Genomic DNA, 23,878 nt, shown 5'->3' on the forward strand with positions numbered 1-23,878 from the left:
GAAAAATATAATATAATTTTTTGGAGTTGAACAGATGCTCGGGCCTGGGAGGGAGTTTCTGAGCATTTGTTTGTGCATCTCTTCTTATTGACAGAGAATTAAAAAAGGGAAAAATGAAATTTAGATTCATTGAGCCTTGTGAAAATATGCAAGAAGAATCATAAGATCAACCTTTCCCAAACTCAAGATTATCATAATGAATAAAGATGTAGAGTGAAGCATTGTCAATCAAGCTTCTCACAACTCCTATATTGAAACAAATCCAGAATCGAAATAAATCACCCGCAAGAGAATTTAAAGGGAAGTGAAAATGGGGAAAAAATAAAAAAGTACTAGCTTCTATAACTGGGAATTTTGATGTATTGTATGTTCCTCTTACCCTGCAGGAACTGTTAAAAGGTTCTATATGTAGACTAAAAAATTTATTTAGAGTAAAAAACTAACGTTAAACTTGTCTCTGCAATTCTTATATTACAAAAATAATAAATAAATAATTAAATCATTATGATCTTCTAAATATCCTTAAAATGATTATTGCACACTTTACAAGACCACAGACTTTCAAATAGCATCTGCACATCAAACATATTCATTGCATCCATCATCCATTCAACTGATTTGATAGTTTTTACTGGTGACAATGATGTGGAAAGTTATGTATACACCAATCCAGATACACAAGTATGCTAAAAATAAAATTTTATGGATATATTTAGAGATTCATACTTGGATTACCACTAATACCACAATTGTGGTCTCCCATCACCCACTCCACTTGTTTCTTTTGCTATTCTATAACCACCAGAACAAATACAAATTAGTGATCCCTTCCTTTGGCAAGCAATTTTCAATTTTATTTTTTCTACTTTACAACCACCAAAATAAACAATAACCAGTGATAACTTCTTTTAAACGAAAATTATTTTGATAGAAAAAAACATTGCAGTAAGATTGCAAGATTAAAAAAACATTGCAGTAAGACTGCAAGATTATTCTAATTAAGAATTTTGTCTAACACTGATATGTAATTATTTTCATATTGAAAAATTTTCTACCACTGTGCACATATGGGACTTATATATACTTGTAGTCAATCAACCATGTAATACTTGTGGACAGAGCAAAGAAATAAAATATAATTTTTTTGGATAGTCTAAAAGTGTGTGTGTGTGTGCGCGTATTACCAATTGTAATACTTGTGCAATTTAATATGTGATGTGTTGAAATAAAATATTGTTTTAGTTTCTTGGAATGTTCACAGTAAAAGCATGTATTTTATTAAAGTAAGTAAAGTTAACTTAACAATGTTGTGATTGATTACTTTTGTATTTTTTATGTCAGGGGGAAAATGAATTATGCAGAGTATTATACTCGTGTTTTTAAGTATGAAGAAAAAGAGAGTGAACTTGGGAATGTCCCAGCAGATAAGTATTCATACATTGAGTTGCTAGCTGATGTGTATAAAATGTTTGAAATACAATCTGATTTTATTAGTGTAATGACTGGAAATGGACTGGCTGTTGAAACTGATTGGGACCTACTTTTCATGTTTGAAATGTGCAAGGATAACCCAGTGATTCCTTTTACAATTAGAACAAAACACGTTGCTCTGAGTGTTGAGATGCCAGGTGATAATAGGAAGTCCAAGGCGTGTAGGGTTGGCCCCGGTAACACGGGGCAATTCTGGTGATTTGGCCGAAAAGGGTAAGAAGATTGTTGGTGAAATTGAAATTGGGGATAAGGATATGGGTAGATTTGGACCTTATTTTCGTATTGGAAGAGAGGCTAAAAATGTAAACATGAGTTTTGTTGATGTCAGAATGGCTTCTGTGGGCAGTGTGATAGGTGGTCGAAGGAATACTGCCCCTGTTCACTATGTTGGTGTGTCTAGTGGAGGGGGTTCTGTTAAAATGGGCAGGGGGTCTGCTACTGTGGGCAGAGGATCTTCTACTGTGGGCAGAGGGTCTTCTAATGTGCGCAAGGGTTCTGTGAGGGGTAAAAGGAGCTAGGGCTGCACCTAATGATGATGCACCCCCTGTCAGTGATAGTGAGATTGAATTTACTGACAATGATGATGAAGACAGGCTGGAACATGGTTATGAAATGAGTAGTGATAATGAGGATGAATTAGATGATGACATTGGGGATATAGAGGAAGATGATGATGGATTGTCTGACATTTGCAGTGACAAGGATGATGAAAATGATGATCCTATTAAACAAAAACCATATAAAGATCCATTTAAGGGGGTGTATGCAAACCCTTTTCATTATAAAAAGGGTGAAGATATTGCTTTCCAAGTTGGTCAGGTTTTTAAAGATGTCACAGCTATTAAAGAGGCTTTAAGAGACTATGCAGTGAAATGAGGGTATGAAATACATAAAAAGAAGAATGATAATAGGAGGGTAACAACTACTTGGGGTGTTGAAGGATGTGATTGGAGATTTAATGCAAGTACTTTAGCAAATGACATGGCATTTATGCTGAAGACTCTTATTAATGTTCATAGTTGTATGAGACCACTAGACGATAAGAACCCCAATGGCACCACTAGATGGATTTTAGAGAAATTGATGAGTTTTAGAGCTGATCCAAATATGTCTTATGAGCTAATGCAACATCACTTACTTGAGAAATGCGAAGTGGATGCACCTATGTGGCATTTGTATAGGGCCAAGATTATAGCTAAATCACAAAATATTGGGGAGCATGCTGATAGCTACAAAAAGTTCAAAAAATATTTGTACTACTTGCAAAAGTATAATCCTGGAGTAGTGGTTAAGATTGAACTAGAAACTAGAGTCAAGGAAGAGGATGACATGGTTTTCAAAAGATTGTTCATATCATTCGAAGCAACCAAGGATGGGTTCACAAAGGGATGTAGGCCTTTGATTGGCCTTGACGGCTGTCACTTAAAGGGTCTATATGGAGGGATCTTTTTATCTGCTGTTGTATTAGATGGTAATAGAGGAGCACTACCCTTAGCATTTGCATTTGGAGAGTCAGAATGTTTGGAGAGTTGGAATTTTTTCTTAGAGAACCTGTATCATTGCACTGGAGACAACAGGCCATGGACATTCATGTCTGATAGACAAAAGGTAACCTATCTAACTAGTTTGCTTTACTTTATTACATTATCCAATATATTATTTAATATCCATTGTCCAATAGTATGTTTTGACAAAATGAATTTTGTGTAGGGTTTAGTGGAAGCAGTAAAGGAGGTTTTTCCAACTGCTTGCCATAGATTCTGCTGTAGGCATTTATTCTCAAATTCCAAGAAACAATTTCCAGGAATGCAACTAAAAGATAACTTTTGAAATTGTGCAAAAGCTACAAATAGTTATGAATTTTGGCTTCATATGAAGGTGTTTAAGCCTAAGAGGCAGCAGAAGCCATATGATTGGTTGTTGTAGAAAGAGATGATTCTGGGTATATATATACAATTGATTCCTATAATTGTGTTATACTAATTAGGAAGAAATCCTAAATAGGAATACAGAATACAGAATCAGAATATACAGAGAAATAATATTGTGATTGACTTTCCATAACAGTTGTTAAAGATACCTTTGTCACAATGGACAAGGCATTCATTTTGGACAGACAAAATGTGAAAACTACACAAACAACATGACAGAATCTTTTAAAAGCTGGATAGGCAAGCTAAGAGGAATGCCATTGATCAACATAATTGAGAGCATTAGATAGAAACTCATGTTAAGATTCCATAGCATGTATGCAAAGGGCTGTACTTGGGATGGGAAGGTCACACCTAGAACAAAGAAGATATTGAACAAGATTACAAGTCAGAGTAGATGTGTTAAGCTAATACCTGGAAAGAATGAAGAGTTCGAGGTTCATGAGGGTCCCTGTAAATTTGTTGTTTCTTTGGTGAAAAAGACTTGCTCCTGTGGATGGTGGGACATATCTAGATTGCCATGTAAATATGCAGCCAAAGCCATTGGGCATCAGAGAGGAGATATAGAGAAGTACTGTCATAATTACTAAGATGTTGATACCTATTTGAAGGTCTATGAATGTGCAATTCATCCAATCCCAGAAATGAATATGGAACCAAATGCTGAACACCCACCAATAAAACCACACCCATTGAAAAGGCAACTAAGCAGGCCTCGAAAATCGAGGAAAAGGGAAGAGAGAGAGCTAGGGCCTACAGTAAAGAGAAGAAGGAATGCAATGGTGTTTTGTGCCAGGTGCAAGCAATTGGGACATAATAAGAGGACTTGCCAATATGCCCTAGTTGGGGTAAGTTTTGTCATATTAAACTATTTTACCATCTATCAATTAAAAATTTTATGCATACAAAGATCTCAATTATATATATATTTATTGATTTTTATGTTAATATTTTATTATGACATGAGCTATTTCTTCATGCGGTCCAACACAAGTTCTAGAGGTGGAAGGAAGAAAAAAAAACAGTTCTGTAGCCCACCAAGAATTTAAGCCACAATCTCAAGGGGGGCATGTGCAACAAGCCATGTATGTGAACAGTAACATTGCTCAAGATATGGGGAGATAGTCATTGCATTAGGATGGTCATTGGAAATGGAACATTAGTCATATTTTGTTGTTAGTTCAATTTTATTGGTGAAATATGCCCTGTAGTCTTATATTTTGTGGTTGCAATGTGCATAGTTGGAACTTTGTGCGTGTAAATATTGAGAAATTTAGTGCTTATTGGAGATGATATTAGATAAGTTATTTAATAATTTTGATTTATAGTAATGTAATGGACTTGATCACTAGAATGATGGCTATCTTTACTGTTATTTAATTGATCAAGTATTTTGGTTGTAAACAGTTGATTTTTGTATCTATTCCAATATATACTATTGATAGAAAAATTTGTCTTTGATAATTGTTGCATTTTACAGGTTATAAATTATATATTATAGACAGGTTTTTCATTTTACAGGTTACTAATTCATCAAAAACAGGGGTTACCATCTCAAAATATATGTTGCCAACTCAACTATTTAGTCCCTGTAATTTGAATAATATAACTATTTAGTTCCCATAATTTGAATAAGACAATTATTTAGTCCTCATAATTTGAATAAGACAATTATTTAGCCCCTATAATTTTAAAATACATACCTATTTAGTCCCTATAATTTCTCAAATCACAACTATTGCCTCCCTGCGTTTCTTCAGTAGGCATAATACAACATCAAAGCTATAAAACTTTTATTTCAACACTTATATAATTCAACATTCAGTGATAAATGGATACAACTTTTACAAAATCATTTTATTACACTAACATTGTCACAAAGGTTTTGCAGTCGCCAGACGATTCTCACCGAGGTGGAAAAAGTGAGGAGTCGCCACTTTAATTTTAAGGGAAATCAAAGAAAATCATTTGTAAAAATTTATGAGAACCACTTCGAAAAACAGAGATTTAAAGTTCGGGATCCATGCACGGATGAGGAAGGTGTTAGACACCCCACCTCGTCCCTCAATAAGGATAAACAGATTTAACGATGTACTCTTCATAATTTGAGATTGATAATTTTGGGGTTAAAATCATGATGCTAGTTCCTATTATTGATAAAATGAACGTTTAATATTTCACCATCTTGGATTTTCCAAGGACATAAGTAGATGGGATGACTCTACAGTGAATTGATGTTATGTTTGTTTAACTTGTTATGTATTTGTTAGGTTCCTCACTCCTCGAATTAGGACTCTAATTCCGAAGAGGTGTTAGTCGATTCCTAAATATTCATAACGAGTGAGGAGGACTCTCGGCTCACACATTACGTACCTTATCATTGGCATTCGAATAACTAAGGGTGCAATGTAATCGTTGTCCCTATTTGTGTTCATACTCCTGCTCCTTTTATTGTGGTTGTTCCTATTGAATGAGAACCACCGATCATCATGGAGAGTGCCACCTTGCAAATGGTAATCCCAAGCAAAGGACATTGTTGCTGAAAAATTACCCAAAAGAAGAAGAAATTTAAACAAGATTATAAGACCAAAATTTTAAACTTCTCCATCAAGTTGAAAGTAGTACACAATGATGTGTGAAGGCAAGCTGCTGTTCAGTCTCCAAGTCCTGAACTTCATATCTCTGTTTCTTATAAAAACTTTTACAATTTCATCTTTTTCTATGCACAACTAGGATAATTATTTTTAGTAATTAAGACCTCAATTGTAAAATTGGCCTACAAACAAGCAATTAGAGGGCCAAATTAAAAATCAAAATAGTTAAAATTTTAAGTTTGGCTAACAAAGAATTCAGACAAAGCTGGGCTCTTTTTTCACGTTCCAATCCCTACCATTCATGTCAGCAACCATGAGCAATCGAAGAATGTAACACCCCTATTGGTATAGCCTGGTATATTTCACTATTCCGGGGCCCGGTGTCGGACAATTAATGGAATTAGGGCCACACTTAAGACAACTTGAGAAGTCATAAACACAAATAATTAGTAATGTTTAACTAGTTAAGTATAAATAAGAAAAATAGAACATAAGAGGTTAAACGAGCCGAGAGTCACAGCGATGAGTGACCTCATCGGGAACGACTGCGAAGTCATTTTAAACTCAAATTTCGAACCGTAAAAAGTGACGCTGCGGTCCTTAGGACCCTTATGAACATAGTGGAAAAGAGAAAATCACAAAAAAGAACTGTTAAGCCAGTCAAATAATTAGGTCAGGGAGCCGGAAGAAATATGGAATTATTTGCAAATCGGGATGAACCGGCGAGGGGCAATTTGGTCAATTGACCCCGAGAGCTAACTCCTGACCTAACTGTCAAATAAAATCAGAGAAAAGAAAACTTCGGGATCGAGAATTAAATTAAAGAACTAATAGAAAAAAAATAAATAGAAAAAAAAAAGAAAAAGATGTAAAAGTCAAAGATGATGACATCATGAATGATGTCATAAAGAATTAATTAAGTTATTTATTAAATGGGATTTTGTGGTCTTCCATCAACTAAAATAAATTAAGAAAAGAAATGAAAAAAAAAAATCAATTTTGGTCTTCTTTTTCATATGGTGCCGCCTCACTCCCTCTCTCAACTCTCCCTCTCCAGAAACTCCATTAAAGCTCAATTTTGAGCTTGTATATCATAAAATTTCACCATAGAAAAATTAGCCACCATAGTTAAAGCTTATCTAGGCAACTTGTGAAGAGGATTGGGCAAGGAAGAAAGAAGGAAAATTTGAAGAAAAGGAGGAAGAAAATTCTGCTCAAGGTTGGTAATACAAACCTCAATTTTTCTTGCTTAATTAGTGTTTATATGGCATTAAGAGCTTGTAAATAACCTTAAAATAAAATAAAAATATGTGAAGAGGAATAAATTGAAATTTTGGCCTAGTTGATGAGAGTATGATTGGTATGGTTTGATGTGTTTAAAGGGAATTAAAGATGTTAATAAACTTACATTAGTATGGTGTTAAGATGGAAATGCACCAATTGTGATTGAATGAGTGAGTTAGGGTTTGTGAACCAAATTTTGGAGAAATGCATACTTGATATCTTTGACGAATTGTGGACTGAAAAATGGTCAATAATGACCAAAGTGTTAGAATGGAAGTGTTAGAATGGGAAGTGTTAGAATGGAAGACAAATTCGTGGGTCAATTGGTCATGCTGCTGGCAGCATGACCAAACCTACTTTGAAGGACCAAAACGGGAATTTTACAAGCCCAATTGATATGCCACCAATTGTAGATGAAAATAGACATAAAATAGCACAATTTTCATTAAGGAATCATGGACAAAAACTGACTAAAACTTGGTGAAACAATTGACCAAAATGAAATGAGAGCAGGCTGCCACTGCACCAAACTGAACTATTCATTTGGTCATAATTCGAGCTAGACAGGTCAAATTGACCTGAAATTTTACCAGCAATTAGATAAGATATAGACCTAAAACTTTCATGAAGAACACCATCCTAAATTATGCCATTAACCTAGTCAAATTATTGTATTTTGGCTATAACTTGAGCTACAAAACTCCAATTGGGGTGATCCAAAAATGAGAATACACTTAAGACAATAAGGAACATTTTCTATGAAGGAAGTTTTTCCAAATTCCAATAGTAGATTGACCAATGGAACAGTGCAACTCCGGAGCACCAAAACCGAAAATTGGCAATTTTGTCAAAATGACCTAAGTTTTGAGAAAATGGCCAAAATCAACAAGTTTAGTGACCAAAATGTGGTATGTGGGTGAAGTTGGAATTCCCATACCTATTAAGCCTTAGAAAGTCAACTATTTGACTTGAATAGTGCAGTGAATAGTAACCTGACACACAAAATTTAAAGAACGTCGAATTTAGCACGTTAGAGCTAGGTAATTGTGAAGCTAAATTTATTTTGGATTTATGTTGAGTTCTAGTACTGAAACATTGTAAAACTGTGTGTTTCAGTTGAAAAGAATATCGGGAAGGAACCCGAGGAACCGAGTCGAGGCTAAGGGACGACTCGCTTGAGGTTTTTGCACAATAAACCCTATTTAAGCATTTTATCCTTGAAAATTTGATTTAGTACGCATTATGAATTTATGAAATTTTGTGTTGCCACCTTGTGATCAAATTGTAACTTTGGAAATTGATTTGATTTTCGTATGCAATATTTGAATGAAATGTTTGAAATGGATTCTTGATTCACACTTAGCATGACAGTTACTTATTATTCCTCCTTCATTTATGGGGTTGAGATCGTTTATTTTCCTCCCTCTCTGACTTGCCAGTTGAGGTTGTAGATCGGATGAGTACTCATTAGCTAGCTAGCCAACTCCTTCATTGGTTTCAATTAATAGGGTTGAGATTGCTTTGTCGTGGTGTGCAACGCGGCATTGATCGAAAATTTTATGTCATGGCTTAAGTTGTGTATGACTTTGGCAACACTGTGTTTATGAAATTGTTTGACTAAACTGTGTTTAATAGATTATTTGACAAAATGGTGTTATTATGAACTTTGATCATTATTGAAATGTGATTGAGAAACATTTGAATTGTGTTTGGCAATGAATGATTTATTTATTGCATTTTAAATTTTTATTGTGCACCACTGAGTATTTTTATACTCAGCGATGGCTTATTAGATAAGAGCAAGGAAAAAGCAGAGTGAGCTGCGATTAAATCGAGGATTACATTGATCTTTTGTACGGGTATTATTTTATGCCCTTGTAGATAAATTTTGATGTAAATATGGAAATGTTGTATGTATCAATATAAAGTCGAGCAGTTGTAAATAAATTGTAATAATATTATTTTGGATTTTCTTCTGTAAATTTAATATTTGTACATATGAATTTCCTGCTTTATGTTTTGTGAATTGAATCATTAAATATTATGAGTTGACAAATTTGATTTGGATTGTGGAACTGTTTTGGAATGAATTGATTTGAGTTGAATTGTGAATTATTGGAGGTTGGGAGTTATGAAACATTTTTTGGAGTGTTTTTCTCAGGTGTTTGAAGAACTGGTTTCTCAAAATACAGAGAGAACTCTATCAAAATTTTTATAAAAATTACGACAAAAGTAAAATGGACAAAAATTTTTACTAGTATTAAACTTGAATAAATGATTTTAAATTCTTATCAAAATGCTCACCACTTTCAAAATGTAAGAAAATTGTTTTAAAATCCCTTGTAGGGTATTTAATGAGTTATCGGTAGGTGAAGTTCGATAGTTCATTAAGTATTCTACGGGATCATGTTATGCCTTACAGAGGGGTAAGGTGTGACAAAGAACCTAGTTAGCTCGAATGCCAAACTAAAATCCTTCGACAAACCATACAATAAACACACACATACACATACCAATCAGACTATTTCAGCACAAACAGCAAATTTTACGAAGAAAATCGACAAAACCAAGCATGCATTCATAATTTAAACATATAAACACACGAATAACAAAAATGGAGAATAAAATCCTTGTAAATGATCCAATTACCAAAGAAAAGATCAAAAAATACCTGATTAGTTAGAAATTTAGATCTAAGCTCCGTGACTGTGGTTAAGATCAAAATTCAGGATGAAAAATTTCCCAATTTTTTCCCTTTGGAACTGGATGTGAAGCTGATAGGATTGTTATTGCGGATTAAAAGAAGAGAGTAAAAAGGAAGTTCAAAGAAAATAACAGAGACAAAGAGAGAGCAAGAGAGAGATAGAGAGAGAGAGACACGCGAAAGACGATAAAATATTTGATTTTTCCCCCCTTTTTTTATCCAAGGCAAATTCGCTTGTTTCTTTTTCAGTTCGGTGAGTTTATTTTTATTAATTAATATATTAAAAAATAATTATCTTTATGAAAATCAAATAATTTAAATTTTAAAAAATAAATAGATTATATAATTATTTTTTTAAAATTGTAAAAATTAAATAAAATTTAAAATAATATTTAAATGATTAAAGAAATTAAAAAGTAAATAAAAATATAATATTTTTAAAATAAAAAAATTAAATCATTATTTTATTAAAATGAAATAACTAAATAATTTTTTTATTAAAAATGGTTTTAGAGTTCTAATCATGAATTAACACCATTTTTAACGTGCACGGCAGTTATGTTTGATAAAATTATAATTTTATTCTTTATATTTTTTAAAAAAATTAAAAATAAAAGTGAAATTTTATTTAATAAATTCTATATTAATAATAAATTCAACATAACCATTAATAATGGTGAAATAAATAACAAGTTTTAAATTTTATTTTGTATGCTAATTTTTTATTTTTTTTAATTTATCCTTTTTTTATTTTCATCACTTATTTTTCTTTATTTTCTTTAAATTATTTTCCTTTCTCTAATTTTCCACACATCCAAACATAGCCAAAGTTCCACGACAATGAATAATTAAGGGAAACGACGAGTCATTCATCAGAAACCATCATTAGCGGCATTTAACCACTGATTTTTTTCCTTCCAAGCTGCTATTAAAACGGGTGTCCTAGGATCACAGGTGGAGTGGCTCGGGAGAATGGCAGGCCCATTATCTCCCAATGGATTTGTCTGTGAGTTCCACTGGATTTAAATGCAAGCAGCATGGTCATGGATTTCTTGGGAGATATGAATTTAAGGTATTAGCGTTAATGATACCACTATTTTAAATTAGGTGTGGCCATACAGAACTCAAACTCATATAAATATTAATTTATTAATTATTATATTAAATATTTATATATAAATTTATACACTTAATTCTGTATGGATCTCAATGCATATATTTAATTTAAAGGTTATTAAATTTGTTCTAATATGAATTTAAACATATATTGAATACCCTTTTAAAAATTAAATATATTTGACTGAAAATAATTCTAAAATAGCATATCAAAAAGTGTTATGTTGCATAGTTGAGTAAGGGATGATTAAATAATGGGTATCCAAACAAGCTTACTAAATATGTCTAGAAATCTTTAATTTTTTGGATCAACCTATACAAGATTGTGGAACCTCTTCCTGAAAATTCCTAATTGATCATATAGTTTCAGTTAATTAAATAAAAAAGAATAACCCATGTTAAACAATTCAAAAGGAAAAGGCAAGAACTTGAGCAACCCCACATGTTAAAGTTGTATGCATATAATATACAAATGTGTGCGTAGAAGAGAAAGCATGATTGAATGTGTATGCTTAGAGATTTACTAATGATCTATGCTTAGTTGTTTTGGGTCCTGCAGGATTTCAATTATAGGTGGTGCTTTTTCGGCTTCCACGATGAAAGTAACTCTCCTTAGTACCACCCACAAGGGTGCATAATGGAAGAGGAAGAGGGAGATACAATGGTGGTCACTCTTCCTATATTGCTTGGATTATAGCTAAAATCACCAGGCTTAATTTGAAATCGGAATTAAATTAAAATTGATTAAATTAATTGAAATTAAATTGAATTATAAACTGTCAGTTTAGATTTAAATGAAGTCAAATTTTTTATTTTTAAAATTAATCTTAAGAAAAAAATCAATTGTTGAATTTAATCAAAATTAAATTAAAATTTAGATAAAACTAAAAGAAAAAATTTATATATAATATAATTATAATCTAAAATTCATCTGATAGTCACTCTAATTAGGGTAACTAATAGTTTTTAAAAGTCTATTATGATTTGATAAGATGAGTCAAAATATATAATTAATTATTTAACAGAATCATATTGAAATTCTAAATTTTTTAATATGAGAATCCCTATATTAAAAAAAATCCTTAAAAGCCTGTAGACTAAGTCAATTAGCCTGGTAAAACTTCACAAATTTGCGTTAACAATTTATAAATTATTCTCTCTTCATAGTTTATTAGGTCTAATAAAATTTTTCGGTGCTTAGAACGGCTCAAATGTTTCTCGATTTGAGCTCTTGTTATTTCTGTGTACTTCAGTTGACAATTAAGTAATGTATCAATATCTTAGACACATGAAGCTGTTATCAAATGCTTAATCATGATCTCCTTCAAGTCGACACAGTAGAAAACTAGAAATGGACTCGATTTGCTTGTTGCTTGTGTGTGTGTGTGTGTGTGTAAGGTGGGGGGCCAATGCATGCATTGGTTTAAGAATCTGATCTACTCCATGTTTTAATTCAATATCCGTACCCTTGGATGAATAGTTAATTGTTACTATTAGGCAGTGTTTTGGAAAATGTGATTAACCTTAAATCATTGCTTCTCTGTAGGGGTTGAGATCTTCATTATCGCTGCCTTCATTTAATAAGCGACAATTCCAGTATCTATACGCATATGATTGAAAAACCAAGATCGACATGCAAGCAAAAATTAAAAATAATCTCCATTAACTTTGATCACAATCCATGTTTTATAAGCTGAAAGAGTTCTGGACAATAATCTAGAAAAAAAAGGAGTAAAGAAAATCAATATTAATTAGCTAGGATGGTGATCTGCTGACCCAATATAGATTTTAATAGTTGTCCCAAATTAATGAGTATATAATCAGTAATAATCACCACCAAATCCAGAGGCTTCAGAACCTGAACAATTGTAGAATATTAAAACAGGTAAAAATTAATTATATATACATATATATTGAAGGTGGACTATACAACTGTGATATGAGGCAGTAGGGTACTGATGATGATGATCACCCACACTCATCACACTAGCCACAGCATTCTTCTTGAAGGATTCTGTCCCAGAGAGAGAGAGAGAGAAAAAAATGTTATTTTTCACCCACGATCCAACCCCACCTTTCACGTGCAGGGCACGTGAGGCTCCCACTGCATGCAATCACACAAACACGAGAGAGAGGGAGAGAGAGAGACGTAACAAGCTCCCATGTGACACCTCCCACCGTTACCCAATATACATATCCAGGAATTGCATGCAATACCAGCTAAATAACGTAGTGCACTAAAAAAATATGGACCACAATTACTGGTGGTGGGTGGTGGCGCTTGCTTTCCCCTCTCCACAGTAGAGAGTGAGGTCAAACAAAGCTTCCATCTATATAATCAATTCCATCTTACCTCTCAATCAATTTTACTTCTCAAAACTCTCTATCTCTCTCTCTCTCTCTCTCTCTCTCTCACTCTATCCGTCTTTGTTGATCTTGTTATGCAGATAATGTAGCAGCAAAGATGGGGAAGAGAAGAGAGAAAGACTTAAGATCGTCCCAAACTCTACCCTCATCACCTTCTCATTCTTTCTCTTCCTCTTCTTCCTCAGATTTTGAGTTCACAATCTCTCTGTCTCCGCGCAAATCATCCACAGCTATATGTCCAGCAGACGAGCTCTTCTATAAGGGCCAGCTTTTGCCTCTACATCTCTCCCCTCGCATTTCTATGGTCCGCACAATCCTCTTAGCCTCTTCAAGCACTTCCTCCTCTTCCGACACGACCACCACCGCCTCTCGCGACTCTACTGGCAGCTCTAATGAATCCACCTCGTCCTTCAGTAGCGATCTTGTCTCGCTTGGAGAGTGTGACTCTTCAAGACCCAGTTCTGTCACCGAAGAAGATGAGTTCAAGCGGCTTAACAACGCCTACCCTCACATTCAAAGCCATGTTCACTTGAATTCCCAGATCAAGAAGAGCAATAAATACTTCTCTCTATCGAGATTCTCTTCTGTGTTCAAGAAAGAGCCCAAGAACCGCGAAAATGATGCCGTGTCTGGTTCTTCAGTGAAAAGAATGAGCGCCACAGCAAAGGAGGTAATAAGGAAGTACTTGAAGAAAGTGAAGCCATTGTACGAGAAACTTTCCCAGAAACAACAGCAAAAAATGGCCGGTGTAAATCCAATGCCTACAGCACCAATAAGCAGCGTCTCATTCTCCATGAAATCAGAGAGATCTGATGACTCTAACAAGAACGCAAGCAAGGAAAGCAACCGAGGATTTGCCCACTCTTTCTCAGGAAACCTGAGGTACCCAAGAAGGAGAAGCTGCATTTCAAGCTGCCCATCGTCCATGCGGTCATCCCCTAGCCACTCTGGCGTGCTATGTAGAAACGGTTTCGTGGGTTCAGGCACAGGTAGCAGAGTCGGTGGTGGTATGTGCTATGCAGATAATTCATCAATGGAGGAGTTGCAGAGTGCCATTCAAGGTGCAATCGCTCATTGCAAGAACTCCATGATGAAAAGCAAGACTATGATGAGCAATGAAATTTAATTAAATATTGTTAATTAATGTATCAAATTAAGCTAATTTCAATTCAATCTGTTGTAGTGACATGCATACGGAGTAGTAATTAATTAATTAATCGTGTTTCTTCAAGTTCGATAACATTACGGTTTAATCAATAACCTGTTTCCAAATTCCAATACCTAAGCTTCAATTCGTCATTTCTAGTTTTTTTTCTTTGTGAGAGCTAGATGCATAAACATATAAACTGAGGGTATTCTCAGGTAGAGCCTGGGTGCCCGTTGCTTTGTTTTGGAAATGGGAATGAACCTACTGCCATTCAGATTAATTAATTTTTTTTTTTTTTTGGATTTTCTTCAGAGGTTTGAATCGGGGCTGCATATGATTTTGTCGTTTAAGAAAGAAAAACTATTTCTGGGTCCATGTGCGCAAGAGTAAACGAAGGTTCAGGCTCGCTCTCCGGAATCTCTGAAATGGGATAAGACGGTGCATTTATTAAAATATACTAGCTGTATTATAAGAAGCAGCATAGCAGTTTCTCTTTGTCATCTTTTCAAATTTCAAATTTATTTATAAGATATATTTTTATTAATAAAATAATTATTTTATTAAAATTTACTGTTAATAAATTGAAAATTACAACAATTTAGTTGATTATTTTTTTTTATAATAATTTAGCTCTATATATAATCTTAATATGTATAATAATTTAGTCTCTTAATAGGCATTTTATTAGTGCTGGTAAAGGGTATGCACGGAGGAATACTTGGCATAGTGGTGTCGTTTAGCGTAGCTTGTGTAAGGCAAGAAATGAAGAATAGGACCAATCACGGAGAGATAATCTGGAAATGTTTTGGATGTAATTGGCCAGAAAGAGTGGGACCCATCAATCATCACAATTTTAATTATTATTGGACAGGGTGCGCCACCTATGGATTGTACTTTCCATTTTCTTTTCTTAAACATATGGTTCTAATTATCGACGAAATTTTTATCCAAATTTAATTTTATATAAATTTAAAATATAAATATATAAAATTTAAATATTTAATAAATAAATATTATTATATATTTTATATTTTAAATTTAAAATAAATTTAATATAAACAAAAAAATCTCTTCCATAGAGATATTTATAAGGAGCATTACAATATCTCAATTTAATATTATTTTTTTAACACATGTAAAATATAAATAATTTTTTATTTTTTTAATTATAAAATTTTTAAATAATAAAATAACTTTTTAAATTATTTTTCAGTAATATTTAAAAATATACTTTTTTCTCTAAAATAGATCATTTCAAATAAATTGTAACCTTTCATGCCATATTCCCAAACAAAATCTAAGTGGCTTATCACACTACCTTTTTATGAAGTCACATAAAATATTTTCATTTCTTTTCCTTTTGGGTTCACAAAAAATTGATTTATTCCATTGAAAAATCTGCCCTTTTTTCAAGAAAATAAAATTATTGATGAATCTTTACAATTATAAAGGTGAAAGAAATAAGGTATTGAGGCTAAGTATTACATTGGGACAAATCTCTTCTTATTGAGTTTATTTTTAAATTAAAATTAAGTTTAATCTATTTTTATATCGTATCAGAATAAGATGAATTACTTGTAAACGTGTTTGTCTGTTTTAATGTAAAATAAGCAACTATATATTTTTCTATTTCTTATCCTATTTAAAGAAATTTTTAACTTGCCACTGCATTTAAGACCAACTTATCATTCCACGTTTGTATATAACTAGGTTTTGGGTTATCATCCTTGGCAAATCATACTGATAAATGAAAATCTGGATGCCTTAAGAAAATTAACTTTAATTTGTGTCATGCAATGATTTGAATTTTGAATATACTTTTATGAATATATCAGAAGAACGGCTTAACTCAGAATAATGTATAGTGTGGTTTAAGTAAAAATATTTTATGAGGTATATAGTGATAGTAATTTTGAGAATTTAAATAAATTTATTGAAATTAATTAAGCTTCGAAAAGCTATGAGCTATTGTAACTTTAATTATTTTTTTAATTATAATAAATTTTTTTTATTGTGTTTTGTTTTGTGAACATAAATTCTGTAATTAAATGATATAGCTTAGGGGTGAGTATTGGGTTCAAATCGAATCGAATCGAACCGAATAAAATTAAATTATAAAAATCGAATTACTTATTTTGGAAACTGAATCGAACCGAAATTGATGAAAAATCAAATCAAATCGAACCGCTCTATTTCGGTTCGATTCGGTTCAAACTGATCGGTTTTGATTTTCTATTGATTTTTTAATTTAGACTTGATTTTCAAGTTATTTGGTCTAATTTTGACTTTGGTTTAAACCTAATAAATATTAATCAATGAAATTAAACAATTTATATATATATATAATTAAATATAATTCATAAATTTTCCATAAAATTAAATTAATTCAAAAATCGATTCAGTTCGATTTGAATATATAAAATTACTATTTAGTTCGGTTTAATCGATTTTTTCTCTTTAAAATCAAACTGAACTGAAATAATCGAAATTTTTATAACATAAAATCGAACCGAACTGATTAAATTTTAAAACAAAACTTATTAAACTAAATTAACTCGGTTCAATTTAATTTTTTTACTTAAATCAAAATCTGCTCACCCTTAATACAGCTTGTTTAAAATCAAGTGAAAAAGTCAGCACTCAATTCAATAGTTAGAATAGTAATTAAACAGTCAAATATTTAGTAAGAAGATCAACACAGTTAGAAGATCAATATAGTCAAAAGGTCATGAGAGATGATAAGTCCGAGTATCATTAAATTACGTAAATTTCTTTTTTTTTTTTATTGTCCGTATGTTATATTGGTGTGGATATATGTGACAACATTATTGCTAACGACATACAGTGGTAATGGAGGTAGCTGTGAAATTGAAAGGTAGGCATGAGAAAGTCAGCTCAAAAATCAAGTACGTGTGATGAAAATTGGAAAGAACAAATCAAGTAGGCTTAGAAGGGCATGCAGCTGCACCTGAAGTAGCAGAGTGATAGAGATTGAATGTGTGGTATTGGAAATGAGTTGAAATCTAAGGTTAACATCAATATTATGATCACCTTGTTGTCATTTAATACCAAGTTTCACATGTATGCAGAGACAGCTCACATGTCGTCTCTCCCTCACACCAATCTACGAGGTCCTCTTTCCCTCGCTCATGGCGACCTTTCATTTCCACGTCTCTGAGGTATAAGCCATATAAAGGATTTTTTTAAGGGTATACCTCTTAATGGGTGTCATTTTCCCTTCCGAATCCTGATATATACATGTATGATAGCTAACATTCATTCATATAATTATCTGCTGGGGAAAAAAATCTTCTCAAGACATAGATCTCATGCTCTTCCACTACACATATATATGCTTTAACCAATATGAATGAAATTGTTTAAGGTGTCAAATAAATATTATTGGATTTATTGAAGAAATAAATTAATCAAAATATCTGTAAAACTTAATTGAATAATTTGCATCCTGAAATTAACTCAATCTTTTATATATAAAAGTTGAGATCAATTTAGTTAAATTTTATCTTTTATATCTATTAATATCCTATGACAATTTGATTTGAATTAGGGGTAACGTGTTTTTTATAAAGTTTTAAGTGCTCCAATCTTTTTGAATTAATTTTCAGAGATGAGTTAAACTCAAATTATTTTCTTAAGATAGCATAGAACCCAATCAATGTTGGCTCTCATATTTCAAGTATAAGGGGCGTGTGTTAATATTCCATGTCAGTTTGAGATAGAGGCAATATATTTCTTTGAAACAATTGGGCATAGTAATCCAGTCTTTAACTTAGTGAGATGGTTTTGTCTCACCCTAGTTCAACTCCCCAAACCGACATAATGACCAAATATTGTCTCTACTTAGGAGTATAAAAAGAGTCGGTAGCGAGTTATTCAATGGTTCATCTCATTGAGTACCTAGGATTGAATTAAATCGAAGATGTGAACCGACGACCTTTGTCACACCTTACCCCTCTATAAGATATAACATGATCTCGTAGAATACCTAATGAACTATCGAACCTCACCTACCGATAACTCATTAAGTACCCTACAAGTGATTTTAAGACAATTTTCTTACTTTTATAAACGGTGAGCATTTTCTAATAGATATTAAAATCATTTATTCAAAGTTCTAAAACTAGTAAAAAATTTTATTCCATTTTATTTTTTCGCAAATTTTACAAAAATTTCGGCAGAGTGCCGTCAGTATTTTGAGAAAACAGTTCTTCAAATACCTGTAAAAAGCAATTCCAATGATTTATCTCAACAACTTCCAATTTCATAATCATTCCAACCAATTTCAATATCATTTCTTAATTTTCAAAATTCAATAATAATCAAAATACTACCAATTAATTTCATTCAAATTAAAACAAAATACTTTTATTCATATTTCATAAAAGATAAAACAATTTATATACATCATTCTAAAAATTTACATTAGGAAAAATCCAAAACAAAATTAATTACAAATTTTATACAACTCTATACAACTTTGTACAACTGCTCATAACCAATTTTACATGTCCATATAGTTACGTACATTTACATATATCAAAATAGTTTTTACATTCAGGGTATAAAATATATCCGATAACTTCAAAGTAGGTAGCTCCTCAATTCTCAGCAGCTCACTCTGTTGCTCCTCTAGTCTCTATATTTGCGACAATAATAACAGTTATCGCTGAGTACTAGGACTCAGTGGTGCACAACATACTAAAATAATCTTTATGCGGAATTTTAATAATATTTATTCAAAAATTAAATTGAACATGAGCAATACATTCAAAACATGATTTATAAAATTTTAATCCAAACAATTTCATTTTGAAAGTCTCAAAACAAATTTCATAAAAACACACAGTTATATCATGCCATTCAAAACAAATATCATCTCAATAGCCAGAGGCTAAGGAGAAGCCACAACACAAGGCTAGCTAACTCAAATATATAGGAACCTATTCTTTTTCTTCTTCTACTGGCACACACCTCAACACTTCAGCCAGAGAAGAAATCAAAATTTGAAACTAATTTCCTCCACTAGTCATGCTAGTGAGGTGTTCAAATATATGGTCATGACACTGTGGTTTCAAAACTTATCTTAATAATTTACTAAATATTTATTGCCATTTCAAACATACACAAATAAACTTTCAACAATTCAAAGCAAAAGCATAATACATATTTCATGCACTTTGTAAATAAATTTTAAAGCATATTGATGTTGTGCACAAACCTTATACGAGTCGCCTTTTAGCCTTGACTCGATCCCTCGGGTTCTTTCCCGGTATTCTTTTCCACTGAAATACATAGTTTCACAGTGTTTTAGTATCATAACTCATTATAAATCAAAAAATAAATTCAAATTCACTTATACCTAGCTTTAATATGCTAAACTTGGTGTTCTTTAACTTTTGTGTTTCGGGGTTACTATTCACTATACTATTCAAGTCAATTTATTGACTTTCTAAGGTTTAATAGGTATGGGAATTCTAATTTCACCCACATACCACATTTTGATTACCTAATTTATTGGTTTTGGTTGTTTACTCAAAACTTAAGTCTTTTAGGCAAAATTTTAAATTTTCAGTTTTGGTGTCTTATGTTGCACTATTCCATTGATCATTTGGCTGTTAGAATTTGGCTAAGTTTTCTTCATAGAAATTGTTCCTTATTGTCTTAACTTTATTCTCCTTTTTAAATCACTCCAATTGGAGTTTTGTAGCTCAAGTTATAGCCATTTGAATCATAGCTGCCGGATTGGACTTACCCAGATTTTCTGGGCACCAAATTGGTTCTGGCAGTTTTAGGTCACCAATTTTGGGTGGCTAAGTGACTTGGTTAAGGGAAAAATTTGGGTTTGTATTCTTCATGAAAGTTTTAGATCTATATCTCAGCTTTCTACTGGTAAAATTTCAGGTCATCTAGACCTGCCTAGCCCAAGTTATGGCCAAATAAACAAACACACTGTTCATTTGGTCATTTTTGTACAGGTTAGATTGCCTAATCTGGATTTGGTCAATTTGTTCACTAGGTTTTAGTCACTTTTTGAGCATGATTCCTAAATGAAAAATGTGTCATTTTGTGTCTAGTTTCATTTCTAATTGGCCTCACACCAATTGGGCTTGTAAATTTTTAGTTTTGGTCCCTAAAAAGGACCTTGGTCATGCTATTTGCAGCATGACCCTAATCACTCTAAATTTAAACTTAATTCTAACACTTCCAACATACTACAATTTGTCATACATGACCATTTTTCAGCTCAAACAAGGTTAAACATACCATTTGACTAATTCTCAAAATTTTATCTCCCAAACCCTAGGCCCAAAACCCTAACTTCCATGTTTAGTTCATTTGTTGAATTATAAATGCATATTTAGTTCTCATACACTCAATCACACTTAACTAATTCATAATTTACATCAAAATTATCCATTCTCAAATCTAAACCCTAGCTTGCTGAATTTCTATTTGGTCCTCCAAAGATGTTTTGTTTTAATTTTTAAGTTGAGTTCTAGGTTAGTTAAGCTACAAACACAACTAATAAACTAAATTTTTCAAATTAGATTGCTTACCTCCACTTTGAAGTTCACTCCTCCAATTTCTTCTCTTTTTCCTTCTTTCTTTCTTGCTCAATAGTTGAACTAAAGTGCTAGTACAAGGTTTAGTTTAATGGATTGAGAAAATTATGGCCAAAGTGAGGGTTTTGAGAAGCTTTAATCAAGCTTCCATTGAGGTTTAGTGAGTGAAGGGAGAGAAGGTGAAGGTGGATGTCCAAAGGAAGAAGAAAGGAAATAATTTTATTTCTTTTGAATTTTCAACTTTATTAATTCATAATTATCCCAAAATTTTAATTTTTAAATATTAGAATTTATTGCATCATGCTTATGTCATGCATGATGTTATAAACTTTTTTATTTTTTTAGATTTTTCATTTCTTTTCCATTTACTTCTTTAATTTAATTATTGATCCCGAAATGTTCTTTTCTTCAATTTTATTGGATAGTCAGGTCAGGAGTCAGCTCTAAGGGTCAATTGACCAAATTGGCCCTCACCAGTTTGATCCGGTTTGCAAATAATTCAATATTTCTTCCGGATCCCTGACCTAATTATTTGATCGGCTTAACAATTCTTTTTCGTGATTTTCTCTTTTCTACTATGTTCGTAATAGTCCTAAGGACCGCAGCGTCATATTTTATGGTTCGAAATTTGAGTTTAAATCGACTTCGCAATCCTTCCCGAGAAGGTCACCCATCACTGTGACTCTTGGCTCATTTAACTTTTTGTGTTCTATTTTTCTTATTTATACTTAACTATTTAACAATTACTAATTATTTGTGTTTAGGGCTTATCTAGTTGTCTTAGATGTGGTTCTAATCCCCTTAATTGTCCGGACCAACACCGGTCATCGGAATAGTGAAATATACCAGGCTATGCAAATAGGGGTATTATAACCTTAATTCTCATATTTAAGGGGCTATGACCATTATACTCTTCTTTAAAATTTGCCTTGATTTGAGCTAATTTTTAGACTGAAGTTAATTTCAGCACATTCTCTTAGAGAATATTATTAGTTGAAAAATATGTGTTTAATAAGCATGAAAATAACCTAAATTATTAAGAAAAAAAAATATTATTAGTTTATATAATTGATCAAATTTACTAAATGGTTTCTTATCTTATCAATTTTTGTCTCGTTTTACCCCGTTTCCCTCTCACTTTTTCTATCTCTATCTTCCATTCATATGGTTTCAATACTTGAGAAGCAGTGGACACTTAATAAACAAGACTTTTTTTTCCTTCTTTTTTTATTTGTGTTTTTTATTTGTTAGGTATTTTGAAAGCATTATCAAAATTTCAAAAGAGAAGAAAAGGAATAACATGATATGATCTTCACGATCAGGGCTCATCACTTTTTTCTCTCCCACTCCCTCTAATCGCTTCGTCTCTCCTTCTCACTCCCCACATTTCTCATCTTCCCAAACCAGAATCACTTCTAAGTCCCGACTTCAATGAAACCCACTCTTGCTCACTTTGTCTCTCCTATAACTCAGCTCTTTTGTTTGTGCCAACGCTTCGACACCTGCAAGAAGATGGTGATGTGATATGGGATGCCATGATATCGGGACTAACGTCGATATGGGGCTAATTAAATTAAAATTAGGGTTGGGTCAGCAAAGTAGAGGACTAGAGGTTGAGGGTCTCAAAGCAGGGTTGGGATTAGTGTTAAGGTTTTTATTGAGGATGGGGCAAAATTGGTGGTATCATTTTATGTCATTGCATTGGTTTAGTGGTATCATTTTATTGATTTGGAGAAGGCTTATGATAGTGTTCCAAGAGATGTCTTATGGAGTATGGGTATCTATTAGGTACATACAAGTGTTGAAAGATATGTATGAAGGAGCAACACTATTGTGCGCACAGTAGGAGGGGACACAAGATTTTCTAATCTCATTTGGATTACACCAAGGATCAGCTATAAGCCCTTACCTTTTTTTACACTAGTTTTAGATGAATTGATGAAACATATACAAGAAAGTATTCCTTAGTGCATGATGTTTGCAGATGATATTGTTCTGATAGATTAGACGCGAGAAGGAGTCAATAGAAAGTTAGATCTTTAGAGAAGTACTCTAGAGTCAAAGGGCTTTAAGTTAAGTAGAACGAAGACATAATACATGCATTGCAAGTTCAATGAAGGCCAAACTGGTGATAGAGAAGGAATTAGTTTGGATGGAGTGGTACTATCCCAAAGTAATCACTTTAAATATCTTAGTTCAGTCCTTTAAGTAGATGAGGGATGTGAGGAGGATGTTAGTCATAGGATTAAAGCCGGATGGTTGAAGTAGAGATGTACCACGGGAGTTTTATGTGATTGCACTCAATAAGTTGAAAGAAAAATTTTACCATACAACCATACGACCGGCTATGTTATATGGTAGTGAGTGTTGGGCATTGAAGGAGTCGTATACATCTAAGATAAGAGTTGTAGAGATGAGAATGTTAAGGGGGATGAGTGACCATACTAAACTAGATAAAGTCCGCAATGAGAGTATTAGAGAAAAGGTAGGAGTGGTGCCAATTGAGGATAAGTTGAGAGAAGGAAGATTGAGGTGGTTTGGTCATGTGAAGCGTAAACATACGGAGACTCCAGTTAGACAAGTAGAGCACATTAGGTTAGAGGATAGAAAGAAAAAAATGGGTAGACCTAAATTGACTTAGAGGGGAGTAGTACAACATG

At 32.6% G+C, this 23,878-nt stretch overlaps 1 protein-coding gene and 1 long non-coding RNA gene across 2 annotated transcripts; one reads left to right on the forward strand and one right to left on the reverse strand.

The window, feature by feature from the left end:
• Nucleotides 1-161: 161 nt before the first annotated feature.
• On the reverse strand, nucleotides 162-10,171 carry LOC131173790 (uncharacterized). The gene is made up of 2 exons (XR_009144129.1): nucleotides 9,972-10,171; nucleotides 162-5,961 (listed from the first exon to the last, which is right to left on the reverse strand). It is a non-coding gene; the product is annotated as an uncharacterized LOC131173790 (long non-coding RNA).
• Nucleotides 10,172-13,374: 3,203 nt separating this feature from the next.
• Nucleotides 13,375-14,631, forward strand: LOC110673190 (probable membrane-associated kinase regulator 1). Its single transcript, XM_021836247.2, has one exon. It carries the CDS (start codon nucleotides 13,585-13,587, stop codon nucleotides 14,611-14,613), a length of 1,029 nt encoding a protein of 342 aa, XP_021691939.2. The 5' UTR covers nucleotides 13,375-13,584; the 3' UTR covers nucleotides 14,614-14,631.
• The last annotated feature ends 9,247 nt before the right edge of the window (nucleotides 14,632-23,878 follow it).

Source organism: Hevea brasiliensis, chromosome 15 (genome assembly GCF_030052815.1).
Source record: "Hevea brasiliensis isolate MT/VB/25A 57/8 chromosome 15, ASM3005281v1, whole genome shotgun sequence".
Taxonomy (NCBI): Eukaryota; Viridiplantae; Streptophyta; class Magnoliopsida; order Malpighiales; family Euphorbiaceae; genus Hevea; species Hevea brasiliensis.

Coding starts and splice junctions, on each gene's coding strand:
- LOC110673190 (XM_021836247.2), top strand. CDS start 13,585: ATGGGGAAGAGAAGAGAGAAAGACTTAAGATCGTCCCAAACTCTACCC.